The 27,323-nt window shown below is 45.8% G+C and overlaps 1 protein-coding gene across 1 annotated transcript in view; it reads left to right on the top strand.

Moving 5' to 3' along the window:
- Window positions 1-27,323, top strand: part of TRAPPC9 (trafficking protein particle complex subunit 9) — an 806,634-nt gene that overhangs the window by 464,056 nt on the left and 315,255 nt on the right. Inside the window, exon 21 of the mRNA XM_040355009.1 lies at window positions 12,188-12,278. Coding sequence (XP_040210943.1) covers window positions 12,188-12,278 — 91 coding nt within the window. The remainder of the gene's footprint in view (window positions 1-12,187; window positions 12,279-27,323) is intronic.

Raw genomic sequence — 27,323 nt, 5'->3', positions numbered from 1 at the left:
ATCCATCCCAGACCCTTATCTGAGCACGCAACCAGGCAGGCCGCAGGAAAAGAGGGGGGGACGAGAGAGTGCCCCCCCTCCTGAACCGTACCAGGCCATATGCCCTCAACATGGTGAGGGTGTCCCCATGTTGATGGGGACAAGAGTCTCATCCCCACAACCCTTGCCCAGTGGTTGTGGGGGCTTGCGGGCAGGGGGCTTATCGGCTTCACTGCCCGTTTCCTACTGCGCATGCATGACTCACGTAGCGCTTTGTGAATGGGCGGCTGCCTCCTGGGATACACACAGTTCCCAGAAGGCAGCGCGGCTCATTCACAAGAAGACACGGCGACGTAGGACAGGCCTGAAGATCCTCCGCGGTGGAAGAAGAGGCAGAATAGTTTCTTCCGCATAGCAACCGCCCTTTCAGGTGAGTATAAAAAAAAATTGTTTATTTTATTTATTTTATGATTTTTAGGTAAAAAAATGGGTGGAACTTCACTTTAAGTGGTCAAGTAGACTGCTCCCTCTGTGAAGTTCTAACCCTGACTGAGGAAACATAGAAAATACAGTGAGAGGCTAGGCAGGATTGAACTGATTAGCACTAAACAGGAGGGGAGGACGGAGGGAGATACTAAATCTTTAAGTAAACAACTTTTAGTGGCTTTAGTGGGACAGCACATGGATCTTATGTAACAGGTTAAACATAATAGGTGGTGCGTATAATGATATAATTCTACTTGTATCGCAGCGCACTGTTCATTCAGGTGATACGTGTTGTAGACACTCGGTGGTATCGGGTTTTTTATACAGCATCTCCCGTCTGTCTCTGCAAACGTCTGTCTCCCGGTATTTGGCACTCAAGCGAAGGTCACGTCTTCTAAATTGCAATATTGTATCTGGTCGGCCGGCTGTCATCGGTGTGAGTAATTCAGCGCTTTGCACGTTTTTCTCGTCCTTTAGGTTTGGAGGCTGAAAATGGCAGGCTATAAATGTCAGTTCCTTCATGTGTCAGTTGCCGGTCTGGGAGACGTGATTTTTTTCAGCCTGCTCCTCCGGCTCGTAAAGCTTTATTATTCCAGGAAAAGACCGCGTACCGTAAAAAATACACCGCTATTAAATGTAGTCTGTGTCCCCCTGATATTATAGGAGAGACAGCGTGGTTACAGGTCCATGGGCAATACATTGTACCATACAGTGAGGGGGGGAAAGGTACCGTATATACTCGAGTATAAGCCGAGGCACCTAATTTTACCACAAAAAAATGGGACAACTTATTGACCCAAGTGTAAGCCTAGGGTGTCCATCTGCATGCCTCACTTTGCCTCACTTTGCCTCACTGTGTCCATGTGCATGCCTCACTGTGTCCATGCCTCGCTGTGTCCATGCCTCGCTGTGTCCATGCCTCGCTGTGCCCACGCCTCACTATGCCCACGCCTCACTATGCCTATGCCCCACTGTGTCCATGACTAGACTGACTTTTAACATGGGAGTCTATGGAAGGGGTGCCCGGTTTGAAAAATCGGTGCTCCCCGGCCGTAGGTCCTCCGGACAACAAACTTTGCGCACTTGTAGAGGAAGAGTGCGGCTACATGTGTGCTAAGGCCAGCCGGTACCGGGGCCCCAAAGTCCAGGAGATCAGGCGCAAAAAGGTGACTCGAGTATAAGCCGAGGGGGGCATTTTCAGCACAAACAAAATGTGCTGAAGAACTCGGCTTCTACTCGAGTATATACAGTGTTTGATCCTCTGCTGATTTTGTAAAGAGAGTGCTCCTAATCTCAGCTTGTTACCTGTATAAAGGACACCTGTCCATGGAAGCAATCAATTAATCAGATTCCAATCTCTCCAGCATGGCCAAAGAGCTGTCCAAGTATGTCAGGGACAAGGTTGTAGACTTACACAAGACTGGAATGGGCTACAAGATCATCGCCAAGCAGCTTGGTGAGAGGGAGACAACAGTTGGTGCGATTATTTGCAAATGGAAGAAACACAAAATAACTGTCAATCTCCCTCGGTCCGGGGCTCCATGGAAGATCTCACCTTGTGGAGTTTCAATGATCATAAGAACAGTGAGGAATCACCCAGACCTACACGGGAGATTCTTGTCAATGATCTCAAGGCAGCTGGGACCATAATCACCAAGAAAACAATCGGCAACACCCGTAGTGGATCTTGGATCAGAGCTCCCTGAACGTATAAGAGAGGAGCCTGGGAGAGGTATAAACCCCGAACAGGACTTTCCCATTCTCTCTCTGGGACGCTCTGCCACAATATATATATATATATATATATAGATAGATAGATAGATAGTGTATATAGTGTATATATATATATATATTAGCTATATATCTATCTATTAAAAATATATATATATATATATCTATGTGTATATATAGAGATAGATATCTATATATATATATATATATATATATATATATATATGTATATATTGTGAGGGGTTAGCTCAGTAGCGGGGTGTGTGACCCTTGGACGGGTTTACCACACACTGAATTTATACAGACTGGCAGTCGAAGACGGTTGAAAACAAAGTTTTTGGTTTATTTTTCCATCTTGCTGGAAAACAATTGCAAGCATCCAAACAGCATAAACAAAATCAAACATAAATAAATCCTAGCCACTTTGGGCGTCTACCTTCCACACATGAACCTATCTATGAAGTCTAACACAGCCTACTGCTGGGTAGACAGTGCTGGTCATACAGCACAAAACAATAGTCTTTTGATTTTTATCACACAAAAAAATCAATCCTCTCCTCACCTCTACAGAAAACCTTCTGGCACTGCTCTCCTTACTCACACAGACTCAGGATGATGCAGCCAATTTGTGGTAATCCTTTGACTATTTATAGAGGCCTTAATTGCCTCATTCTGAACAGCTGGAGTCTTTCAATGGCCTTTAGCCCGATAATGATTGGTGTATTGTCCAAACAAGGCAGAAATGTATCTCCCGTCTGTGACAACACCCACAGATTTACCTGAATTCCTGTCACAATATATATATATATATATATATATATATATATAGAGAGAGAGATAGATCGATAGATAGATCGATCGATAGATAGATAGATACAGTACAGACCAAAAGTTTGGACACACCTTCTCATTCAAAGAGTTTTCTTTATTTTCATGACTATGAAAATTGTAGATTCACACTGAAGGCATCAAAACTATGAAGTAACACATGTGGAATTATACATAACAAAAAAGTGTGAAACAACTGAAAATATATTTCATATTCTAGGTTCTTCCACCTTTTGCAGCAGGCACATCTCTAGAACTGGTAAGAGGAGACTGTGTGAATCAGGCCTTCATGGTAGAATATCTGCTAGGAAACCACTGCTAAAGAAAGGCAACAAGCAGAAGAGACTTGTTTGGGGTAAAGAACACAAGGGATGGACATTAGACCAGTGAAAATCTGTGCTTTGGTCTGATGAGTCCAAACTTGAGATCTTTGGTTCCAACCCCCGTGTCTTTGTGTGACGCAGAAAAGGTGAACGGATGGACTCTACATGCCTGGTTCCCACCATGAAGCATGGAGGAGGGGGTGTGATGATGTGGGGGTGCTTTGCTGGTGACACTGTTGTGGATTTTTTTCAAAATTGAAGGCATACTGAACCAGCATGGCTACCACAGCATCTTGCAGCGGCATGCTATTCCATCCGGTTTGCGTTTAGTTGGACCATCATTTATTTTTCAACAGGACAATGACCCCAAACACACCTCCAGGCTGTGTAAGGGCTATTTGACCAAGAAGGAGAGTGATGGGGTGCTGCGCCAGGTGACTACCTCTTGAATCTCATAAAGAGAATGCCAAGAGTGTGCCAAGCAGTAATCAAAGCAAAAGGTGGCTACTTTGAAGAACCTAGAATATGAAATATATTTTCAGTTGTTTCACACTTTTTTGTTATGTATAATTCCACATGTGTTACTTCATAGTTTTGATGCCTTCAGTGTGAATCTACAATTTTCATAGTCATGAAAATAAAGAAAACTCTTTGAATGAGAAGGTGTCCAAACTTTTGGTCTGTACTGTATATATATATATATATATATATCTATCTATCTATCTATCTATCTATCTATCTATCTATCTATCTATCTATCTATCTATCTATCTATCTATATAGATCTATCTATCTCTCTCTCTCTCTCTCTCGCTCTCTCTATGTCTATCTATATATATATAGAGATAGATATAAATAGAGATATATATACCGTATTTATCGGCGTATACCGCGCACTATTTTGCCCTGAAAATCAGGGCAAAATCGTGGGTGCGCGATATACGCCGATACCTGCTTTCCCGCCACGAGTTTGAATACTGCGCCCGCATATAGCGAGCGCAGTACACTCGTGAATCTTCGGGCAGTCTCGGTGCCTCTCGTACTGACGTCCTGAGCGTACAGGACGTCAGTGCGAGAGGCGCCCGAGCCTGCCCGAAGATTCACGAGTGTACTGCGCTCGCTATATGCGGGCGCAGTATTCAAAGTCGTGGCGGGAAACGAGCGGGAGGACGCCGCAGAAGGACACCGGACCCGCCGAAGATGGACACCGGACCCGCCGAAGATGGACGCCGGACCCGCCGAAGATGGACGCCGGACCCGCCGAAGATGGACGCCGGACCCGCCGAAGATGGACGCCGGACCCGCCGAAGATGGACGCCGGACCCGCCGAAGATGGACGCCGGACCCGCTGAAGACGGACGCCGGACCCGCCGAAGAGGACACCCGAAGCCGCAGATGGACGCCGCGCAAGACACCAAAACTGTAAGTACAAAAAAACAAAAAATCTTTTTTTCCCACAGGATTGGGGGCCACTTTGGGGGTGCGCGGTATACGCCAGAGCGCGTTATACCGCGATAAATACGGTAGATAGAGATATATATATATCTATATATATATATATATATATATATATATATATATATATATATATATATATATATATATATATATATATAAATATAAAGGTGAATTTAAGTAATTTCTAGCCAACATTTTTTTAAATGTTAAACTTGTCACAGTAGACCTGTGGTGAATGCTCATTGTAGGCGGAAGACGGCGGGTGGCGGAGGAAGGACCACAGCACGGAATCTTGGTTCTCAGTTGAGCAGGCTGTTTTCGAGGAAAAGATACAGCCATGAAAATGAAGACCTAAAATAAATATGACACATAAAAAAAAAAAGCCACCGTCGCATTCATCAGAACCAAGTCATGAATATAATAGCGTAAAAGGGACAGGTTCTGTTTAAATTGCGAATCGTCAACCTGCGACTGTCATATATATTTAAGTTCTGCCTGAATAAAATGTATTATTTTTGAGCGAACAAAGGTCGCCATCGCTGACCAGCATGAGGTGGCGAAGCGTCCGTTTTGCGTGGCACCAGACAGGCAAGGGTTAAGTCCGCTGTCATGTTTAAGCACAGTTACAGGATGTAATAGAATATGTTTAGCAGCCTGCCGAGGGGGGTGCGCAGCTTCAATCCGCGAGAAGGTCCCCCACGCGGGCCCAGATCATATGTTGCCATGGATACCCTCTGCTGCGCCGTGTAGAGGCCGGGCACGCGTGGAGATCAACATCGGGGGGATCATCACCATATCTTTATGCTTAGTTTACGGACTGGAACTAAATGCTTTCTCCCCTCAACAGCTGCCGAGACCGCGCTGATCCAAAATAAGCAGCTGTTTAGGCCGGTGCATTGTGGGTAATCGTACAGCCAGAGTTAACGTTCTTCATGCTGATCGAGTCGGGTAATAAAACAGTTCCAGGCAACGAGCGCGTTTATCCGGGGGGACCGCGAACTCTCTCCAGGAAAACGTCTCAACACTGAACAAAATCAGAAAGTTAACACAATTCTGCCTTTATTCAGAGCTTTATAGAAACCGACTTACTGAGATGGTTTTTCATAGTGCCCCTGAGGGAGAGGAGAGCCTCCTGCACATAGGGCCAAACAAATTGTCCTGTACTTTTTTTTTTTTTAAGGGCATGCTTTGTTTTTTGACTCAAATTCCTCTGTCCCGTTGTCCATATTACATAATGTATTGTCCTCTTTAAATGAATGTGCCGCCTAGCTTCCAAAACTATATGCAGTATCTCACAAAAGTGAGTACACCCCTCACATTGTTTTAAATATTTTCTTCTATCTTTTCATGTGACAGCACTGAAGAAATTACACTTTGCTACAATATAAAGTAGCGAGCGTACAGCTTGTACAACAGTGTAAATTTTCTGTCTCCTCAAAATAACTCAACACATAGCCATTAATGTCTAAACCGCTGGCAACAAAAGCCAATTAGCCATTTTCCCTCACTGGTGTCATGTGACTCGTTAGTGTTACAAGGTCTCAGGTGTGAATGGGGGAGCAGGTGTGTTAACCATCAAGCAAGGGGTGAAGGACAGGGTGATGGGTGTGCTTGTGCCATACAAGGGGTGAAGGACAGGGTGATGGGTGTGTTTGTGACATACAAGGGGTGAAGGACAGGGTGATGGGTGTGCTTGCACCATACAAGGGGTGAAGGACAGGGTGATGGGTGTGCTTGTGCCATACAAGGGGTGAAGGACAGAGTGATGGGTGTGTTTGTGACATACAAGGGGTGAAGGACAGGGTGATGGGTGTGCTTGCACCATACAAGGGGTGAAGGACAGGGCGATGGGTGTGCTCGCGCCATACAAGGGGTGAAGGACAGGGTGATGGGTGTGCTCGCCACCAAACAAGGGGTGAAGGACAGAGTGATGGGTGTGCTCGTGCCATACAAGGGGTGAAGGACAGAGTGATGGGTGTGCTCGTGCCATACAAGGGGTGAAGGATAGGGTGATGGGTGTGCTCGCCACCAAACAAGGGGTGAAGGACAGAGTGATGGGTGTGCTCGTGCCATACAAAGGGTGAAGGACAGGGCGATTGGTGTGCTCGCCACCAAACAAGGGGTGAAGGACAGAGTGATGGGTGTGTTCGCGCCATACAAGTGGTGAAGGACAGAGTGATGGGTGTGCTCGCGCCATAAAAGGGGTGAAGGACATGGTGATGGGTGTGCTCGTGCCATACAAGGTGTGAAGGACAGAGTGATGGTTGTGCTCGCACCATACAAGGGGTAAAGGACAGGGTTTCAGATGTACTCGTATATTTACATTTTGTTACCATATGTTGTGGTAACAAAATAGGCTCCCTAAATGTAGTCATGTGACTATAATTTCCATTTTACTGGACTTGGCTTACAGGCAGTAGGGAGGCAATGTGACAACTCTTCACTGCCTATGTACAAAAGGCTCCTAATGATCCTAATCAATCAGCAACTGCTGGGAGTGCCGGCCAGAAACGGAGCTTGTCTCGGCTCCAAACATCAGCATGTAGTGAAGGAGAAGTCCCGCAAGCCCGTACATTGCTGCAAATCCTAATGTAAAAGTAACTGGCAGTCTCAGGGCCACACCCCAAAGCGTTAAGCTCTAGGGGGTGGAGCAAAACAAGTTAGGGGTGTGGCCTGACCAAAGCCCGGGCTGAGACTACCACCTGCTTTTCCATTAGGATTTGCAGCAATGTGCGGCTTGCAAGACTTCTCCCATACTACCTCTTCACTGGTATTTGCCGCACCAACTGCCCGCAGAATTGCTGCACCAGCTGCCCACCCAACGCGACAGGAGTGATAATATTTGCTGTGGACGCGAAAGGAAAGCGATGCAGTATTGACTCCTGTCTGCTGCTTTGAAATAAAGATAAAAGGTCTGCAGTCACTGGTGATACACCTCCATCCCTGTATGCATATGCAGAAAAAGAGTCGCCCTTGGGACTTTAAATGAGGTGGTCACAGTTTGCCACTGAGTAACAAAAATAGTTACAGTATAGATTTTTTATTAAAATAGATGTACATACATGAATAGTACAGCATGGTAGCTCAGCCAATGGATTTGCCCATAATAAAAATGTAATTAAAATTGATACAAACGTTATACAATGCAGTATATACAAATGCACGCATCAGAGAACCCGACGCACGTTTCGGGAGATCATTGCTCGCTCATCAGGGGTGGATGCAGATGGAATGTATCTAAAATAGATAGAGATGTGTCACAGTGGTAAATGCATGAACAATGGCAGAATGGGCCAGAACGAACTGGCCCAATACTTACCAATGAACGAAGACAGTGTCTCCATTGCTGATCCCCCAAATTGACGGCAGCAGCCAAGGTGTGGCACGGGAGCTGAAAGGGAGAAAAAGAGTATGCTGCCTTTGCAGCTTAAAGTGGTTGTAAAGGTTAATTTTTTTTAAAAATAACAAACATTTCATACTTTTTTTTAACAGAACGACACGCATTTCATACTTACCTCTACTGTGCAGTTTGTTTTGCACAGAGTGGCCCCGATCCTCCTGTTCTGGGGTCCCACGGTGGCTCTCGCGTCTCCTCCCCGCAATAGCGAACCCCCTCTGGGAAGCTCTCTCCCGAGGGGGTTACCTTTCGGGCGCGCACCCATGTCATACACCCTGCGTCCATAGCTGCCGAGTGTATGAATCGGTCCAGCCCCCCCCAGCGCCCACGTCATTGGATTTAATTGACAGCAGCGGGAGCCAATGGCTGCACTGCTGTCAATCTATCCAATCAACGCTGATTCTTCATGGGGACGCGCAGAGCAGGCGAATTGGCTCAGGTAAGTTAAGCGGGGGGGCTGGGGGGCCCATGATTGCCAGTTTTTTTTTTCACCTTGATGTATAAGATGCATTAAGGTGAAAAAACACGAACCTTTACAACCCCTTTAAGAGAGGGGCAGTTGGGGGCACTAAAAATGCATCTCAACAGTGTTTTTATAAAGACCACCTACCATAAACTTAAATGAGCCATTACTCTATAAACTGTGTAAAGAAATGTAGCTGATTGCTGAAAACAGTGTACTTCTATCAAGGGCTGATGGTCAGCTAATGGTTAAACCTCTGCGTAGTTAAGAAATGTAATTGCCTGTGTAGTCCTAGACTTAAAAAGTGTTTTAAATGAAAATATTCAGTCCGAGTTTATTTAGCATGATAAAGTCATCTGTTTTCCCAAATATAAATGCATCTGGTTCGCAGTTTGCTATAAGGCTTTATTAAATTCAAACATTGCCATAATATTCACAGCCCAGCTCCTTTTCGTCATCCTTTTTTAGTGGTCTCATATTCTGTATATGGATAGAGTTTATTATACGCAAACTGTCAGATCACCTGAGGCCAGGTGACAGATGCACATCGTTGGGGTGCGGATGGAACTCTGGGAGGTTCAGGAAGGCAGGTCCACTGGGGCACCAACACGGATCCCACAGGGAGCTAGAGCTTAAAGCCGCGTACACAAGATCAGTCCATCCAAAGAGAACGGTCTAATGGACCGTTTTCATCGGTTAACCGATGAAGCTGACTGATGGTTAGTCGCGCCTACACACCATCGGTTAAAAAAACGATCGTGTCAGAACGCGGTGACGTAAAACACGACGACGTGCTGAAAAAAACGAAGTTCAATGCTTCCAAGCATGCGTCGACTTGATTCTGAGCATGCGTGGATTTTTAACCAATGGTTGTGCCTACTAACGATCGGTTTTGACCTATCGGTTAGGAATCCATCGGTTAAACTTAAAGCAAGTTGGCTTTTTTTTAACCGATGGTTAAATAACCTATGGGGCCCACACACGATCGGTTTTGACCGATGAAAAACGGTCCATCAGACCGTTGTCCTCTGTTTAACCTATCGTATGTACGAGGCCTAAGATTCCCTAGAGCGCAGAGTCTAAGAACCAACAGGTGTTCACCAGAGCCTCTAGTGGTGAGGATGGACTACGCTGCAACTGACACCAGGTCGCGGCCCCCAGGGTCTCCCAGCTCACGCTCGCGGTAGGCTACAGTAGGATAAGCCAAAGGTCAGGGCGACTAGCAGACAAGGATAAACAGAGAACACACCAAAGGTCAGGGTCACAAGCAGGCAGGGATAGTTGAGAACACACCAAAGGTCAGGGTCACAAGCAGGCAGGGATAGTCGAGAACACGCCAAGATCGGTAACAGAGACAAACGTAGAGTACGCGGCAAGCAGGAAATTAAACACACAATATTGCACGGCAAGGCAGGCTTGGAGGACACAGTGTTAAATAGTGGTTTCCGTTTAGGCTAGGGGTGGAGCCACACTGAGGGAAGATTACTTAATCCTGCAGGTGTGAGAGAGCAAGCCCTAAGGCTGATAACACAGACAAGGTAAGAGACAGACTGGTCATGAAAATATTACTGCAAGGTCATGACACAAACTAAACTTGCGGGCGATGCAGGATTTCAGTCCTTCATGGCGTGGTGTGTTACCCATTGTATTCTTGGTGACTCTGGTCCCAGCTGAGATCATTGACAAGATTCTCCCGTGTAGTTCTGGGTGATTCCTCACCGTTCTCCTGATCATTGAAACTTCACACGGTGAGATCTTCCATGGAGCCCCAGACCGAGGGAGATTGACAGTTCTTTTATGTTTCTTCCATTTGCGAATAATCGCACCAACTGTTGTCCCCCTCTCACCAAGCTGCTTGGCGATGGTCTTGTAGCCCATTCCAGCCTTGTGTAGATCTACAATCTTCTCCCCGACATCCTTGGACAGATCTTTGGTCTTGGCCATGGTGGAGAAATTGGAATCTGATTGATTACTTCTGTGGACAGGTGTCTTTTATACAGGTAACAAGCTGAGATTAGGAGCACTCCCTTTAAGAGTGCTCCTAATCTCAGCTCGTTCCCTGTATAGAAGATACCTGGGAGACATAATTCTTGCTGATTTGATAGGGGATCAAATCCTTATTTCATTTATTAAAATGCAAATCAATTTATAACTTTTTTGAAACTTGTTTTTCTGGATTATTTTGTTGTTGTTCTGTCTGTCACTGGTAAAATAAACCGACCGTTACAATTATAGGCGGATCATTTCTTTGTCAGTGGGGCAAATGTACAAAATCAGCAGGGGATCAAATACTTTTTTCCCCTCATTGTACCACATGAGCAGAATCACCACAACACCAATATATATATATATATATATATATATATATATATATATATATATATATATATTAACCTCTTGGGACCCGCGCTATAGTCAAATGACGGCTACAGCGCGGATCCCAAAATCCAAGTGGACGTCAATTGACGTCCGCCCCTTTGCGCGTTCCCCGAGCGCGCTCCAGAGCGCGCAGCGGGGAACTGCTGTGCTGGCCGTGTCCCTTGGACACAGCCAATCACAGATCGCCGCGAACGGCCAATCAGAGTGTCCGTTTGCGATGCGATCTGTGCGGCCAATGAGAGATGATCTCATATGTAAACATATGAGATCATCTCTCATTGCCGTTTTACACAGAGACAGCGGTGCTGTCTCTGGAGAGGAGACCGATCTGTGTCCCTTGTACATAGAGACACAGATCGGTCACCCCCCCCAGTCACCCCCCTCCCCCCACAGTTAGAACACTAATTAGGGTACACATTTAACCCCTTCCCCACCCCCTAGTGTTAACCCCTTCAATGCCAGTCACATTTATACTGTAATTAGTGCATATTTATAGCACTGATCGCAGTATAAATGTGAATGGCGCCAAAAATGTGTCAAAAGTGTCCGATGTGTCCGCCATAATGTCGCAGTCCCAATAAAAATCGCAGATCGCCGCCATTACTAGTAAAAAAAAAATAATAAAAAATAATAATTCTGTCCCTTATTTTGTAGGCGCTATAACTTTTGCGCAAACCAGTCGCTTATTGCGATTTTTTTTTTTTTATTTACCAAAAATATGTAGAAGAATACGTATCGCCTAAACTGAGAAAAAAAATTGTTTTTGTTTTTTTAAATTGGGATATTTATTATAGCAACAAGTAAAAAATATTGTAGTTTTTTTCAAAATTGTCGCTCTTTTTTGTTTACAGCGCAAAAAATAAAAACCGCACAGGCGATCAAATACCACCAAAAGAAAGCTCTATTTGTGGGGAAAAAAGGATGTCAATTTTGTTTGGGAGCCACGTCGCACGACCGCGCAATTGTTAGTTAAAGCGACGCAGTGCCGAAAGCTGAAATTTCACCTGGGCAGGAGGGGGGTATATGTGCCCAGTAAGCAAGTGGTTAATAGTAAATATCCTTTTCTTTAGTATTTTAAGTGGAAATCTTGTGTAAAATGTTTTATTTTTGGCTGATTGTCTATGTTCCTTAACTAATTCTTACCCGTCCTTGAAGCGGGAAGGAGAGGCGAGCGTGGAAGGGATATTAAATCAGCTGGTTCTGGAGCACCTGCAGCTGGCACCTCTCCAGTGGGGTAAGTCGAGTTCAGAAAGCTTGGAAATGATGTAAGATGGTCATATAGTGTATGTGCCCATTATTGCCATGCCACCAATATATAACGCAGTCCTCACTATCATCACAACTCCTCCATCATTTTCTATCATCCCAACTCCTCCATCATCTTCTATCATCCCAACTCCTCCATCATCTTCTATCATCCCAACTCCTCCATCATCTTCTATCATCCCAACTCCTCCATCATCTTCTATCATCCCAACTCCTCCATCATTTTATATTATCACAACTCCTCCATCATCTTCTATCATCCCAACTCCTCCATCATCTTCTATCATCCCAACTCCTCCATCATCTTCTATCATCCCACCTCCTCCATCCTCTTCTATCATCCCAACTCCTCCATCCTCTTCTATCATCCCACCTCCTCCATCATCTTCTATCATCCCAACTCCTCCATCATCTTCTATCATCCCAACTCCTCCATCATCTTCTATCATCCCAACTCCTCCATCCTCTTCTATCATCCCAACTCCTCCATCCTCTTCTATCATCCCAACTCCTCCATCATCTTCTATCATCCCAACTCCTCCATCCTCTTCTATCATCCCAACTCCTCCATCCTCTTCTATCATCCCACCTCCTCCATCATCTTCTATCATCCCAACTCCTCCATCATCTTCTATCATCCCAACTCCTCCATCATCTTCTATCATCCCAACTCCTCCATCCTCTTCTATCATCCCAACTCCTCCATCCTCTTCTATCATCCCAACTCCTCCATCATCTTCTATCATCCCAACTCCTCCATCCTCTTCTATCATCCCAACTCTTCCATCATCTTCTATCATCACACCTCCTCCATCATCTTCTATGATCACACCTCCATCATCTTCTATCATCACACCTCCTCCATCATCCTAAATCCTTACACAGCCCAAATCCGTTTGATATATGTAGAAAGCATTAGCACACATTAAAAAAGTAATACAGAGCGCAGGCTGGTAAATAACCCATCCTGCTCCTCTTCTGCCACCCCCAGTGTGGTCAGTCTAATTAAAGAATATTAAAAATATTGTTGACATGGCTTTTCTACAAGACTGCTTTTGTTGCACATCAATGGCATTATAAAGTTGCTTGTGTTGTGATAAAAGATAATTAAAAATGAAAAAAAATGTGTTATGTAATGTTATGTGTAGTCATTATGGGCCTGATCCTCAAAAGGGATACGCCGGCGTTTCTCCTGATACACCGTTGTATCCCTGTTTCTATCTTTGGAACTGATCCACAGAATCAGTTTCTCATAGTTAGGCAGAAGATCCGACATGTGTAAGGGACTTACACTGTCGGATCTTAGGATGCAGTACCGCAGCCGCCGCTGGGGGCATTTCTCGTCAAAATGCCGCTTCGGGTATGCAAATTAGCACTTACGGAGATCCACGAAGCTTTTACTCTTCGTTTTTTCTCAGTAAGTATTAGTTTGCTGTCGCAATATTAGGGCTGCTTTTACAAGGCCTAAACTGTTTAGGCCTTGTAAAAGTAGACCCTTCTATCCAGCGTCGCTGTCTTTTTTCTTTTTTTCCCCGCCGCAACTCGTATTTTTTTTTTTTACGCCCGTCGCGATTCTCAAAACCCGGCGCAACGTAAAACCGCGCAAAGCACGTTGGGAAAATGACGTCGGGAGCATGCGCAGTACGTCCGGCGCGGGAGCGCGCCTAATTTAAATGGGACTCGCCCCATTAAATTAGGAACGCCTTGCGCCGGCCAGATTTGAGTTACACCGCTTTGTGGATCGGGCACTTAGGTAGAAATTTTCCGGCAGTGTAACTTAAATCCGAATATTTAAGTTACACCCGCTGGCTGTGGATCTGGCCCTATATTCTTATATAATGTAAGGAAATAATTCTGGGCATGTCCAAAGTTTGGCAATGTCGGCAGTGTAGTATGTACATATTATAACAGAATTGTATTATGATTATGTAACATAGGTGGCTTACATTGGAGGTGTAGTGTTCTATGTATAGAGTGTAATAGAATTGTATTATGATCATGTCCAGTGGTCGGTCATGTTGGGAGGTGTAGTGTTCTATGTGTATAGAGTGTACTATAATTGTATTATGATCATGTCCAGTGGTCGGTCATGTTGGGGGGTGTAGTATTCTATATATAGAGTGTAATAGAATTGTATTATGATCATATCCAGTGGTCGGTCATGTTGGGAGGTGTAGTGTTCTATGAATAGAGTTTAATAGAACTGTTGTATGATCATATCCAGTGGTCGGTCATGTTGGGAGGTGTAGTATCTACGTATAGAGTGTAATAGAATTGTATTATGATCATGTCCAGTGGTTGGTCATGTTGGGGGGTGTAGTATTCTATATATAGAGTGTAATAGAATTGTATTATGATCATGTCCAGTGGTCGGTCATGTTGGGGGGTGTAGTGTTCTATGTATAGAGTGTACTATAATTGTATTATGATCATGTCCAGTGGTCGGTCATGTTGGGAGGTGTAGTGTTCTATGTATAGAGTGTAATAGAATTGTATTATGATCATGTCCAGTGGTCGGTCATGTTGGGGGGTGTAGTATTCTACGTATAGAGTGTAATACCGTGTTTCCCTGAAAGTAAGCCCTACACCGGAAGTAAGCCCTAGCGTGATTATCGGGACGGGCTGCAATATAAGCCCTACCCCGAAAGTAAGCCCTAGTCAAAGTTCATTAAAAATCTATTTTTTCAAACCTATACATTGCTGCAGTGTTTCCGTTTATTATTGTGTTAAAAAATATGGTACCGTTATGTTTAAAGCCACTGCTGATCTGTCCTCTTCTTGCCTTGTCTGCATCCTGTCCCTCTTTACTGTAAGCAGCGGGCCGGCTCTTCTCGTTCCTCCTCTCCTCCCCCCCTGACATCTTCAGCCCGTCCCTTCTTACTGCACGGAGCGAGCCGATGACAGGTGACCTTGGCTCTTCTCTCCTCCCGCCTGACATCTTCAGCCCGTTCCTCCTCCGCGCGCGGAGTGGGCGGATGTCAGCGGGATCTCTTCTCTCACACTCTCTCCCCCCGGATGATTAAAGAAGAGCAGGTGAATACCGGTACACCAGGGAGCTGTATACCCTACGGTAAAAGGTATTTACTATGGTACTGCACCTTACAGTGCCAAGATGTCTTTCTCAAAATACCGTAATGACTCCAGACCTGACAGTTGGGGGGGGGGGGGTGACAGGGGGACACAGAATCTTTGTAAAATTTGTACATTCTGTAAATAAATAAGCCCTACCCCAAAAGTAAGCCCTAGTGTGTTTTTTGTGGACAAAATTAATATAAGAACCGGTCTTACTTTTGGGGAAACACGGTAGAATTGTATTATGATCATGTCCAGTGGTTGGTCATGTTGGGGGTGTAGTATTCTACGTATAGAGTGTAATATAATTGTATTATGGTCATGTCCAGTGGTTGGTCATGTTGGGGGGTGTAGTATTATATATATAGAGTGTAATAGAATTGTATTATGGTCATGTCCAGTGATGGGTCATGTTGGGGGGTGTAGTATTCTATGTATAGAGTGTACTATAATTGTATTATGATCATGTCCAGTGGTTGGTCATGTTGGGGGGTGTAGTGTTTTATGTATAGAGTGTACTATAATTGTATTATGATCATGTCCAGTGGTCGGTCATGTTGGGGGGTGTAGTATTCTACGTATAGAGTGTAATACCGTGTTTCCCTGAAAGTAAGCCCTACCCCGGGAGTAAGCCCTAGCGTGATTATCGGGACGGGCTGCAATATAAGCCCTACCCCGAAAGTAAGCCCTAGTCAAAGTTCATTAAAAATCTATTTTTTCAAACCTATACATTGCTGCAGTGTTTCCGTTTATTACTGTGTTAAAAAAATATGGTACCGTTATGTTAAACTGCTGATCTGTCCTCTTCTCGCCTTGTCTGTATCCTGTCCCTCTTTACTGTAAGCAGCGGGCCGGCTCTTCACGTTCCTCCTCTCCTCCCCCCCCCCCTGACATCTTCAGCCCGTCCCTTCTTACTGCACGGAGCGAGCCGATGACAGGTGACCTTGGCTCTTCTCTCCTCCCACCTGACATCTTCAGCCCGTTCCTCCTCCGCGCGGAGCGGGCGGATGTCAGCGGGATCTCTTCTCTCACACTCTCTCCCCCCGGATGATTAAAGAAGAGCAGGTGAATACCTGTACACCAGGGAGCTGTATACCCTACGGTAAAAGGTATTTTACTATGGTACTGCACCTTACAGTGCCAAGATGTCTTTCTCAAAATACCGTAAATACTGTAAATAAATAAGCCCTACCCCAAAAGTAAGCCCTAGTGTGTTTTTTGTGGACAAAATTAATATAAGACCCGGTCTTACTTTCGGGGGAAACACGGTAGAATTGTATTATGATCATGTCCAGTGGTTGGTCATGTTGGGGGGTGTAGTATTCTATGTATAGAGTGTACTATAATTGTATTATGGTCATGTCCAGTGGTGGGTCATGTTGGGGAGTGTAGTGTTCTATGTATAGAGTGTACTAGAATTGTATTATGATCATGTCCAGTGGTCGGTCATGTTGGAGGTATATTGATCTATGTATAGAGAGTAATAGAATTATATTATACTAATGTATGTATGAATGTGTAATACACGTTGAGGTCAAGTCGTGGTAGAGACATAGTGTTCCTTCAATGTTTAGACAATAATCAAATTATATTATGATTATATGCAGAGTCTGTTCATCATGGATTATAGCCTATTCCCTCCATACTATGCATGAAATGTCACAAATTTGTATAAATGTAAAAGTTTGGGAAAGAGACAATTGGTCATACTTTCATGTCCTTGTTGAAATGTTAGGTAATTTAAACAGGCTGATTATTTGATGTAAAAAAACATGGTGTTCTCTGCAGATCTAGCATAATGTGTACTATTAAAAAACATTACTACATTTATTTTAGCAAATAGATAAATCGTTTTTATCTTTCAATTTTTTTTTTTTTTTTAAACCAATGATTCATTGCACTGAATTGAACTGAGTGTTTCGTATAGTTCATTTAAGGTAAAGGTACTTTAGTTCTGAATAGTATACGAGCGGGTCCTTGCATTGCCGCAAAAAGTGGCATCATTGTGCCAACAATTTTGTAACTTTGCCAAGCATGGAATGATATATCCTCATGTGCCTTGTTCATAAATGTGAATGTTTAAAATCAGGGCCGATCCTAGGCAGGGTGCGTGGGGTGCTCCGCACCCAGGCGCCGCAGAGGTGGTGACGCCGAAGCTCCAAAGTGCTCCCCTCCCTCCTCCTTGTCTGTGTCCAGAGGCGGAGGGCATGTAGCGGGTGCTGCGGTTCCCCATCCCGCTTGCTCTCTCCGCTGGCAACTGACAAGAGCGCATACCTCCCGCTGTGCCCGGAATCCGGGTTGGGTACCGCAGCGGAGCCTAGTACCGGAACACATTCCGGTACTAGGCTCCACTAATTAATTCTGTCCGGTGCACGTGGAGCAGTCTCTTGTCTGCCCCGCCCCCTCAGCGTGTGTTGGCTCTTTTCCCATAGACTGTGTGATGAGAGGCTTCTGGGTTGGACAGAGCTGCTGCCAATCATCCCGTGCACTTTCAGAAATGCTCTCCGAGTGCCACCCTCCTAGTAACCATAGATGCCATGTATGCCCCGCCCCCTGTAATGTGCTTCTGCTCCCAACGCGCCCGAGCTACAGGGATCTATTGGACAGGTACTGATATATGGGGACACCTGATGTGGGGGGCCCTGATGGGGGACACCTTCTGGGGGGGGCTCTGATAGGGGACACCTTCTGGGGGGGCTCTGATGGGGGACACCTTCTGGGTGGGCTCTGATGGGGGACACCTTCTGGGGGGGCTCTGATGGGGGACACCTGCTAGGGGGGGCTCTCATGGGGGACACCTGCTGGGGGGCTCTGATGGGGGACACCTGCTAGGGGGGGCTCTGATGGGGGACACCTGCTGGGGGGGCTCTGATGGGGGACACCTGCCGGGGGGGGCTCTGATGGGGGATACCTGCTGGGGGGGACTCTGATGGGGGACACTAATGAAGAGTTCTTAGGGGAGCATCTCTGTATTTGAGTCGTAGCCATAGAAACATTTGTAAAGGGGAGGAGTTAGTAAGAGGACCACGCCCATGTGGGAGCGCCAGCAATATTTCTGCACCCAGGCGCCTGTGACCCTAGGATCGGCCCTGTTTTAAATAGCTTTGCGTTTGATCGGTGCTTATTTGGATTATCTGTTATTTAATTGCATCAGAATGTAAATGTCGTATTCAGCCTTTTTTACGTTTGAAGTTTACATTTAGTATTGTATTATTATTAATAATGATTAGTAAAAAAAATTAAAAATAAAGTCTTACAAATCCAGGTGGACACTATACATTATGCTTTTCACTGCCACTCACGCGGTTTCTGCCTATAATAAATCAGAGCTGGGTTTTGGCTTCAGGAACGATCTCAATGATTTCAATCCATGGGCAAAGATTTAGGTTGTTTATTACGGCGATACTGAAGAGGTGATGCGCCTGATCTCTCGGGTCCATCACGACGCCTCAATCTTTTAAGATTCCCTTCACAACTGTAGTGTGACCTCCTGCCTGTTCCCGAGTGGAGCTCTCGCCGACTCTCATAACTCAGGAGTAATTGAAATCTCCCCACGATCTAATTACGAAGTTCAGGACTGTCCAGAATTTATAGAGTTTTTGTCATGTTTACTGCTTGGCTGGTTTTTAAATTTTCCTGACGCATGCTCAGAAACAATTTGACGCAGGATCAGAAGCATTGAACTTCATTTTCTCGGCTTGTCGTAGTGTTGCACGTCACGTGTTCTTGACGGTCGAAAGTTCAGAGAACTTTTGTGTGACCGTGTGTATGCAAGCCAAGCTTGAGCAGAATTCCGTTGGAAAAAACATCCAAGGTTTTTCCGACAGAAAATCCAATCGTGTGCACGGTGCTTAACCACTTCCAGACCGCCACATGTATATGTACGTCGGCAGAATGGCACGTACAGGCACATTGGCGTATCTGTACGTCCCTGCCTAGACGTGAGTCGGGGAGCGATCCGGGACGATGTTATTCGTTTATAGCCGCCCTGTCGCGATCGCTCCCTGGAGCTGAAGAACGGGGAGAGCCGTATGTAAACACGGCTTCCCCGTGCTTCACTGTGGCGGCGTATCGATCGAGTGATCCCTTTTATAGGGAGACTCGATCGATGACGTCAGTCCTACAACCACACCCCCCATAAGTTGTAAACAAACACTAGGTGAAGCATAACTCCTACAGCGCCCCCTGTGGTTAACTCCCAAACTGCAACTGTCATTTTCACAATAAACAATGCAATTTAAATGCATTTTTTGCTGTGAAAATGACAATGGTCCCAAAAATGTGTCAAAATTGTCTGAAATGTGTCCGCCATAATGTCGCAGTCACGAAAAAAATCACTGATCGCCGCCATTAGTAGTAAAAATAAATAAATAATAAAACTATCCCCTATTTTGTAAACGCTATAAGTTTTGCGCAAACCAATCGATAAACGCTTATTGCGATTTTTTTTTACCAAAAATAGGTCGAAGAATACGTATCGGCCTAAACTGAGGATTTTTTTTTTTAATATATGTTTTTGGGGGATATTTATTATAGCAAAAAGTAAAAAATATAGATTTTTTTTCAAAATTGTCGCTCTATTTTTGTTTATAGCGCAAAAAATAAAAACCGCAGAGGTGATTAAATACCACCAAAAGAAAGCTCTATTTGTGGGGAAAAAAGGACGCCAATTTTGTTTGGGAGCCACGTCGCACGACCGCGCAATTGTCTTTTAAAGCGACGCAGTGCCGAATTGTAAAAACCCCTTGGGTCATTTAGCAGCATATTGGTCCGGTCCTTAAGTGGTTAAAGTTTAAAATCGTGTAGGGACTTCTCTAGAACATTCCAAACACAGCGAGAGTCATAGATCTAGAACCTATGTTTGATGGCTCACTTTCCACAGTACAGGCGGAAACAAAACTGAACTTTTTAAAATTTTCTGACTTCTACAGGGGAGGGGATCTCTAGTCCCTCTTTTGGCACTGATTTTCCCTTTTTAGGCCCCTTTCACACTGGGGCATTTTTAGAGCGTTATTTGAGTGAAGCCTCATCTGCAATCCCAATGTGCTGATAAAGCACCGCTAAGACTCTAATGTTTTAGGGCGTTTTTGCAGTGCCTCACTTTGATAAGGCGTTTTTACAGCGCTTTCAATTCATTTCAATGGAGAGGGGCATTTTTGGAGCGTTTTTTTCCAGCGCCCAAAAGCTGCTCCAAAGATGCTGCTTGCTGGACTCAATGTGAAAGGGTGCATTGAGATGCATGGAGAGCGTTTTAATAGCGTTATTTTTAACGCTAAAACGCTGTAAAAACGCCCCAGTGTCAAAGGGGCCCTAAGGGTTGTCCCACATGTTTTCCCTAAGGTGAAATACTGGCAGACAGAAAGGGACCCTTAGCACCCACTGGGTAGGACTGCTCTGCAAAGCAGACCAATGGCAAGCAGCCAGTATTGAAGCGCCAAGATGTTGACAAGAAGTGACTATTATTATACAGGATTTATAATACGCCAACAGTTTGCACAGCGCTTTACAACTTCAGGGAAGACAGTACAGTTACAATGCAATTCAATAGAGGAGGGATCAGAGGGCCCTGCTCGTTAGAGCTTACAATCTAGAAGGGAGGGTCATGTGAAACAAAGGGTACTAGCTGTCGGGGATGATCAGATGGACAGAATGAAAATACAGGTAAGTGTGGGTAGGATGGGCTTCCCCGAAAAGGAGGGTTTTCAGGAATCCTCTAAAAGCTAATAGAGAAGGAGATAGATGGACAGATTGGGGTAAGGAGCTACATAGGCTTGGAGAGGCTCTGGAAAAGTCCTGGAGACGAGCATGGGAGGAGGTGATGAAAGAGCCAGAGAGCAGGAGATCCTGAGAAGAACGAAGAGAATGATTAGGTTGACTAGAAAAATATCCGAGATCCGCAGCAATGAGATGCTACAATACAAGGATTAGAAAACGTTGAAAACATTTCTAGACAATAAAAAACTTGCTGGGTGTCGTCACTTCCGGTCGCTGCCAAGACTGGAAGTACCCTATTTGTTTGGAGCTGAACAGCACAATTTTAAACTGTATATTACTTGATTTTTTAATAAATCTACTTTGAACTCCTACACTATGGAGCCCCCCCTCCCCCTTTCATTACATGTTAACCGGCATTTGAGGAGTTTGGAGATTTCTCAGTCACCGATTGGCTGGTCCTGGATATTCCTGGATATCATTAGTGTGCTTTGAAGGCTCGACTAGACCTGTAGGGGTCTTCTGATGAGGTGAAAAGCTGGGGCAAACCATTAGTGCACCGTGGATGGTGGAATCACTGGGATGAACTGGATTTCACCACTGTATGCACATGCACTTTTTTCCATGAACTATTGTTTCTGAATGGACTTTTTTATACTTCTACATTATTTGTCACTTTTTGGGCGCATAGTGGACTTTATTGTTGAAAATAAATTTTTGCACATATTGGACTGCTTTTTTGTATATTTTTGAACACATCGCTTTGCCCTTTGTCGTTGTTGCACAGTTAATGAGGATTTATTATTATTAAATTTTTATGAAGATTGTCCTCCGTAATTACTACACTCTGTTTTACTGATTATAGATTATTGCTTAGCATTTAATATTAAGTAAGCGCCACATTTTCTTTATCGTTACATCACGGGACACAGAGCGGCATTCATTACTATATGGGTTATATGGAGTACCTTCAGGTGTAGACACTGGCAATCTTCAAACAGGAAATGCCCCTCCCTATATAACCCCCTCCCATAGGAGGAGTACCTCAGTTTTTACGCCAGTGTCTTAGGTGTTAGTCATGGTTTAGCTTGCCTCCGCATCCTTGGGATTAGGTGAGCTACCGGTTCTGTCCAAAAAAGCCTGCGCGCTAAAGTGGTCAGTAACCGGACCCCAAACCCTTGGGGTATAGCCCATAATGCTTTCTTTTTAAGAGAGCTGGACCCTGGGCCCAGAACTTAGAAACCTTTGGGGCGCCTAATGTTTTCTGTTTGCCAGGGTGCTGTATGGGCCCAGGACAGTGGATCCTTCATGGAAGAAGAAGGTTCCCAGGGCCTGAAGGTCTAGACATCCCCACGGAGATGGGGGAAGATTGGACCTCTTGCTTGGCAAAGTCCTGCGGCATGGAGCAGGTAAGTAAGGGGAAAAAACCTGCGGGGCTTGGCTCTTAGCAAGTTTTTTCTGGGAGGTCACAGGGGACATGCCTAAGGTTATGCATTGCATCTGGCAAACCAGTCACATATCATGAAGATAGGATGGCTCTATATGTTATATTTCCCCATAAAAAGTGACCTCCCTGGTAGTGTTGGAAAAGCTGTGAGTGGGGCCTTTTATGTACAAGTGTATGTGTGTGTCAGAGAGCTATGCTTACCTGCAAGCCTCCAGGCGATGCTCTATCCAGTCCTCTCCCTCATGCCTGCAAGGCAGGCAAAACGCTGACCTCCTCGTGTGTTCACAGGCCTGCGGCTGCAGGAACAGAGAGGCCCTTCCTCCCAACCCCCCCCCCCCGTCGCGGGCGCGCGCGCGGTGCGCGTGCACGTGTTATAGACGCATTTGGCGCCGTTTTAGCTGGGGGGGAAGGGCGGGTCAGTGGTTTAAAGGAAGGGGCGGCCCTTCCTTAGATGCCACAGCTCATTCATTTCTCTGGCTTAAGGGAGGAAGGACTGGAGGGAAGCACGGGGCGCTGAGGACACACAGTGGCCAGAAAGAATACTACAGTCTTCAGAAGATTGTGGTTTAGCCTAGGAATAGGCTGGTTTTCTTTTCCATCTCATAGTCTTTTCTTTGGCAATACTACTCAGGGGGATAGAATGTTTTTTCTTGCCTAGATTGAAAAAAAAAAAAAAAAAAAAAAAAAAAAAAGTGTCATCTAGGGTAGAGGAAACATTTTTTATTCCCCAAACAGGTGTTTGGGCATTTAACTATTATAAGTCCCAGGTACCAATAAGTAGCAGGGGTACCTCGGTATTGTACCATGGCATCAAGATCAGAGGGTACAAAAGGTGGGGATTCCCCCGCAGAGTCTGAGGTCTCGGATAGAGCTATGCCGCTGCTTTCCCCACAGGGAGCCGTTGGGCCATCGGGGTCTGGGGCTAGAGCTGACGCGAGTCAACCCAACCCTAAGGTGGTCACGGAGGAGGTGTTACTCGCCTCTTTAAATGAGATGCGGAGAAGCATGGGAGAAATGATAGCCGCAGCCATGCGGGGTAGTAAGCGGAATAGACGCAGCCATCTCATGTGTTAACAAATCGTTAACATGTCCTGTAGAAAACGTACAGGTTTTCAAAGATCCAGTTGATAGACGCTTGGAAGCCCTACTTAAGAACTCCTTCACTTCTGCAGGGGCAGTAGTACAGCCAGCCGTGGCTGCGATTGGAGTCGCTCAAGCTTTATCGGATCAATTTAAACAAATGCTTGAACTTATTCCTGCCGAGCAGGCAGAAGAATTTTCGGATGTCCCTAAAGCCATATGTTTTACGGTAGACGCAATCAAGGATTCTATCCAACAAGCGTCACGTTTATCATTATCCCTTATCCATATGAGAAGACTCTTATGGTTAAAAAGCTGGGAGGCTGAGCCCCCATGCAAGAAGCTCCTGGCAGGGTTTCCCTTCCATGGAGGACGGCTCTTCGGAGAGGACTTAGATAAATACATTCAGACCATTTCAAACGGCAAGAGTACTCTCTTGCCAACTAAGAAGAGGGTTCAGGGGCCTGCGTTTAAACGACAGTCCTCCCCTGGGCAGGGGCCCTCTAATGCCAAGCAGTATCGACGGCCTCCTGCAAGAACAAACTTCGGCTTCAACAGCAGATCAAGAGGACAGGCTGTTAGGGGCAAGAGGCAGTGGTTTCGCAAGCCGGCAAAACCAGCCCCCAAGTCTACCTCATGAAGGGGCGCCCCCACCCACGAAGGTGGGGGGAAGGCTGCGACTCTTTTCGGAGATTTGGGAAGCCAGCATTCCCGACGAGTGGGTACGGTCTTCCGTGGCCACAGGCTACAAGCTAGAATTCCTAAGGTTTCCTCCTCCTCATTTCCAGGAGTCGAGGATTCCAAACGATCTGGAGAAAGGAGCCGCATTAAAGTCGGCTCTAGATCATCTACTTTCCCAGGAAGTGATAGTAGAGGTACCAGTCCTGGAACAGGGGCTGGGTTTCTACTCCAACCTATTCATCATCCCAAAGCCCAATGGAGATGTCAGGCCAATTTTGGACCTAAAGATGGTAAATGCATACTTAAAAGTCCGCTCATTTCGGATGGAATCCGTGCGGTCAGCAGCTGCCACACTCCAAAAGGACGACTTCATGGCGTCCATAGACATAAAGGATGCCTACCTTCATGTTCCAATTTATCAGCCACATCAAAGATATCTACGCTTTATGGTGGCTTTGCGTCATTTCCAATTCGTGACGCTTCCCTTCGGGTTGGCTACGGCCCCCCGGGTGTTCACGAAGGTTCTAGCTCCAATCCTAGCCAAGCTAAGGATCCAAGGGGTCACGATCCTAGCATACCTGGACGACCTCCTAGTCATAGACCACTCGTCTCCCGGCTTGGAACGAGCAGTGGCCCTCACGGTCCAATACCTCGAGAGGTTCGGCTGGGTCCTAAATCGAGAGAAGTCAGCATTCCAGCCCACAAGGCAGTTGGAATATCTCGGCATGAGATTAGACACAGAACAACAAGGGGTGTTCCTACCTCTGAGGAAGGTCAAAGCCATCAAGGAATTAATCCTACTGGTTCTAAGCAAGAAAGAACCGACTATTCGCCTATGTATGAGATTACTAGGCAAGATGGTGGCTACTTTCGAGGCGGTGCCATACGCCCAGAGCCACACTCGCATCCTGCAGGCAGCCATCCTGTCAGCATGGAGCAGAAGGCCACAGGCCTTGGATATCCCGTTGCCTCTCTCATCAAGAGTCCGACAAAGTCTGTGTTGGTGGTTAGACCCTCAGAATCTACTGAAGGGGAGGTCTTTCAGCCCAGTGGCTTGGAAGATAGTGACCACAGACGCCAGCCTGACGGGCTGGGGAGCGATTGTGGATGGTTCCACTCGCCAAGGTATTTGGACAAAGCCAGAGAAGCTTTTACCCATCAACATCTTGGAGCTCAGAGCTGTTCGACTAGCCCTCAGGGCTTGGACGTCGAAATTGCAGGGGCTCCCGGTGAGAATTCAATCAGACAATGCCACGGCAGTGGCATACATAAATCACCAAGGGGGGACCAGGAGTCAGGCCACTCAGAGAGAAGTGAGCTTGATTCTCCTATGGGCAGAGGCTCATGTGCCCTGCATATCGGCAATATTCATTCCCGGAGTGGACAACTTTCAGGCGGACTTCTTAAGCCGCCAGACTCTATGGCCGGGGGAATGGTCTCTGCATCCACAAGTCTTTCAAGCACTCTGCCAAAGATGGGGAGTGCCGGACGTGGATATCATGGCATCGAGACTCAACAAGAAGCTAGACAGGTTCATGTCCCGCTCAAGGGATCCGATGGCCTGCGGAACCGATGCTCTGGTTTGCCCTTGGCATCAGTTCAAGCTTCTTTATGCGTTTCCCCCGCTCCAGTTACTACCCCGCCTGCTGCGCAGGATCCGGGTGGAGCACATACCAGTTATCCTGGTAGCTCCAGCATGGCCCAGAAGGGCTTGGTACTCACTAATCCTAAGGATGGTAGTGGGAAACCCTTGGACTCTGCCTCTAAGGCCAGACCTGCTATCGCAAGGTCCGATCCTCCACCCTGCCTTACGGCATCTAAATTTGACGGCCTGGAAGCTGAATCCTTGATTCTCAGGGGTAGAGGTCTGTCTCAGAAAGTAATCTCTACCCTAATCAGAGCCAGGAAACCGGTCTCTAGGGTGATTTATCACAGGGTCTGGAAGGCCTATATAGGCTGGTGCGAGTCCAAGCTATGGCTTCCTCGCAAGTTCACCATAGATAGAGTTTTAAGTTTTCTCCAGCTAGGAGTGGATAAAGGATTGGCATTAAGCACAATCAAAGGACAGATTTCTGCCCTGTCAGTGTGGTTTCAGCGGCCACTGGCCACCCACTCGCTGGTTAAGACCTTCCTTCAAGGGGTCTTACGTATTAAACCTCCAGTTAAATCCCCGCTTTGCCCGTGGGATTTAAATCTTGTTCTGTCGAGTTTACAGAAACAACCGTTTGAGCCGTTGGCTGAAGTTCCTTTGGTTCTACTGACAAGGAAGTTGGTGTTTTTGGTTGCCATAGTTTCCGCAAGAAGAGTTTCGGAACTGGCAGCCTTATCCTGTAAGGAACCATATCTTGTTTTTCATAAGGACAGGGTCGTTCTCCGCCCTCATCCTTCCTTCCTACCGAAGGTCATATCCAGTTTTCATTTGAACCAGGATTTGGTATTACCATCCTTCTTCCCTAAACCTACTTCCAGAAAGGAAGGGTTGCTGCATACCTTGGATATTGTCAGGGCCATGAAGGCCTATCTTAAAGCTACAGAGAAGATCCGGAAAACAGATGTGCTGTTTATTCTGCCGGATGGGCCCAAGAAGGGGCAGGCAGCTGCAAAGTCCACCATTTCTAGGTGGATTAAGCAATTGATCACTCAGGCCTACGGCTTGAAAGGGTTGCCTCCTCCAGTATCATTAAAGGCTCATTCTACTAGAGCCATGGGCGCCTCCTGGGCAGCACACCACCAGATCTCTATGGCTCAAGTTTGCAAGGCGGCAACCTGGTCTTCTGTCCACACATTTACAAAATTCTACAAGTTGGACGTAAGAAGGAATACTGATACTGCCTTCGGGCAGGCAGTGCTGCAGGCTGCAGTTTGAGACCCTCGGATTCCGGGGGCTCCTCTTTTTTTGAGTTAAATTTAAAATTTAAGATTATTTTTCTCAAATAAGTTGGATTTATTATGATTTGAGTATATCTCTAAATTAAATCCTTTTGTCTTGGAGATGTTCTCCCTCCCCTCATTGTAAGCATT

The sequence above is a fragment of the Rana temporaria genome, chromosome 5, assembly GCF_905171775.1.
Source record: "Rana temporaria chromosome 5, aRanTem1.1, whole genome shotgun sequence".
Classification (NCBI taxonomy): Eukaryota; Metazoa; Chordata; class Amphibia; order Anura; family Ranidae; genus Rana; species Rana temporaria.
This window is presented reverse-complemented; position numbering and strand designations above follow the sequence as displayed.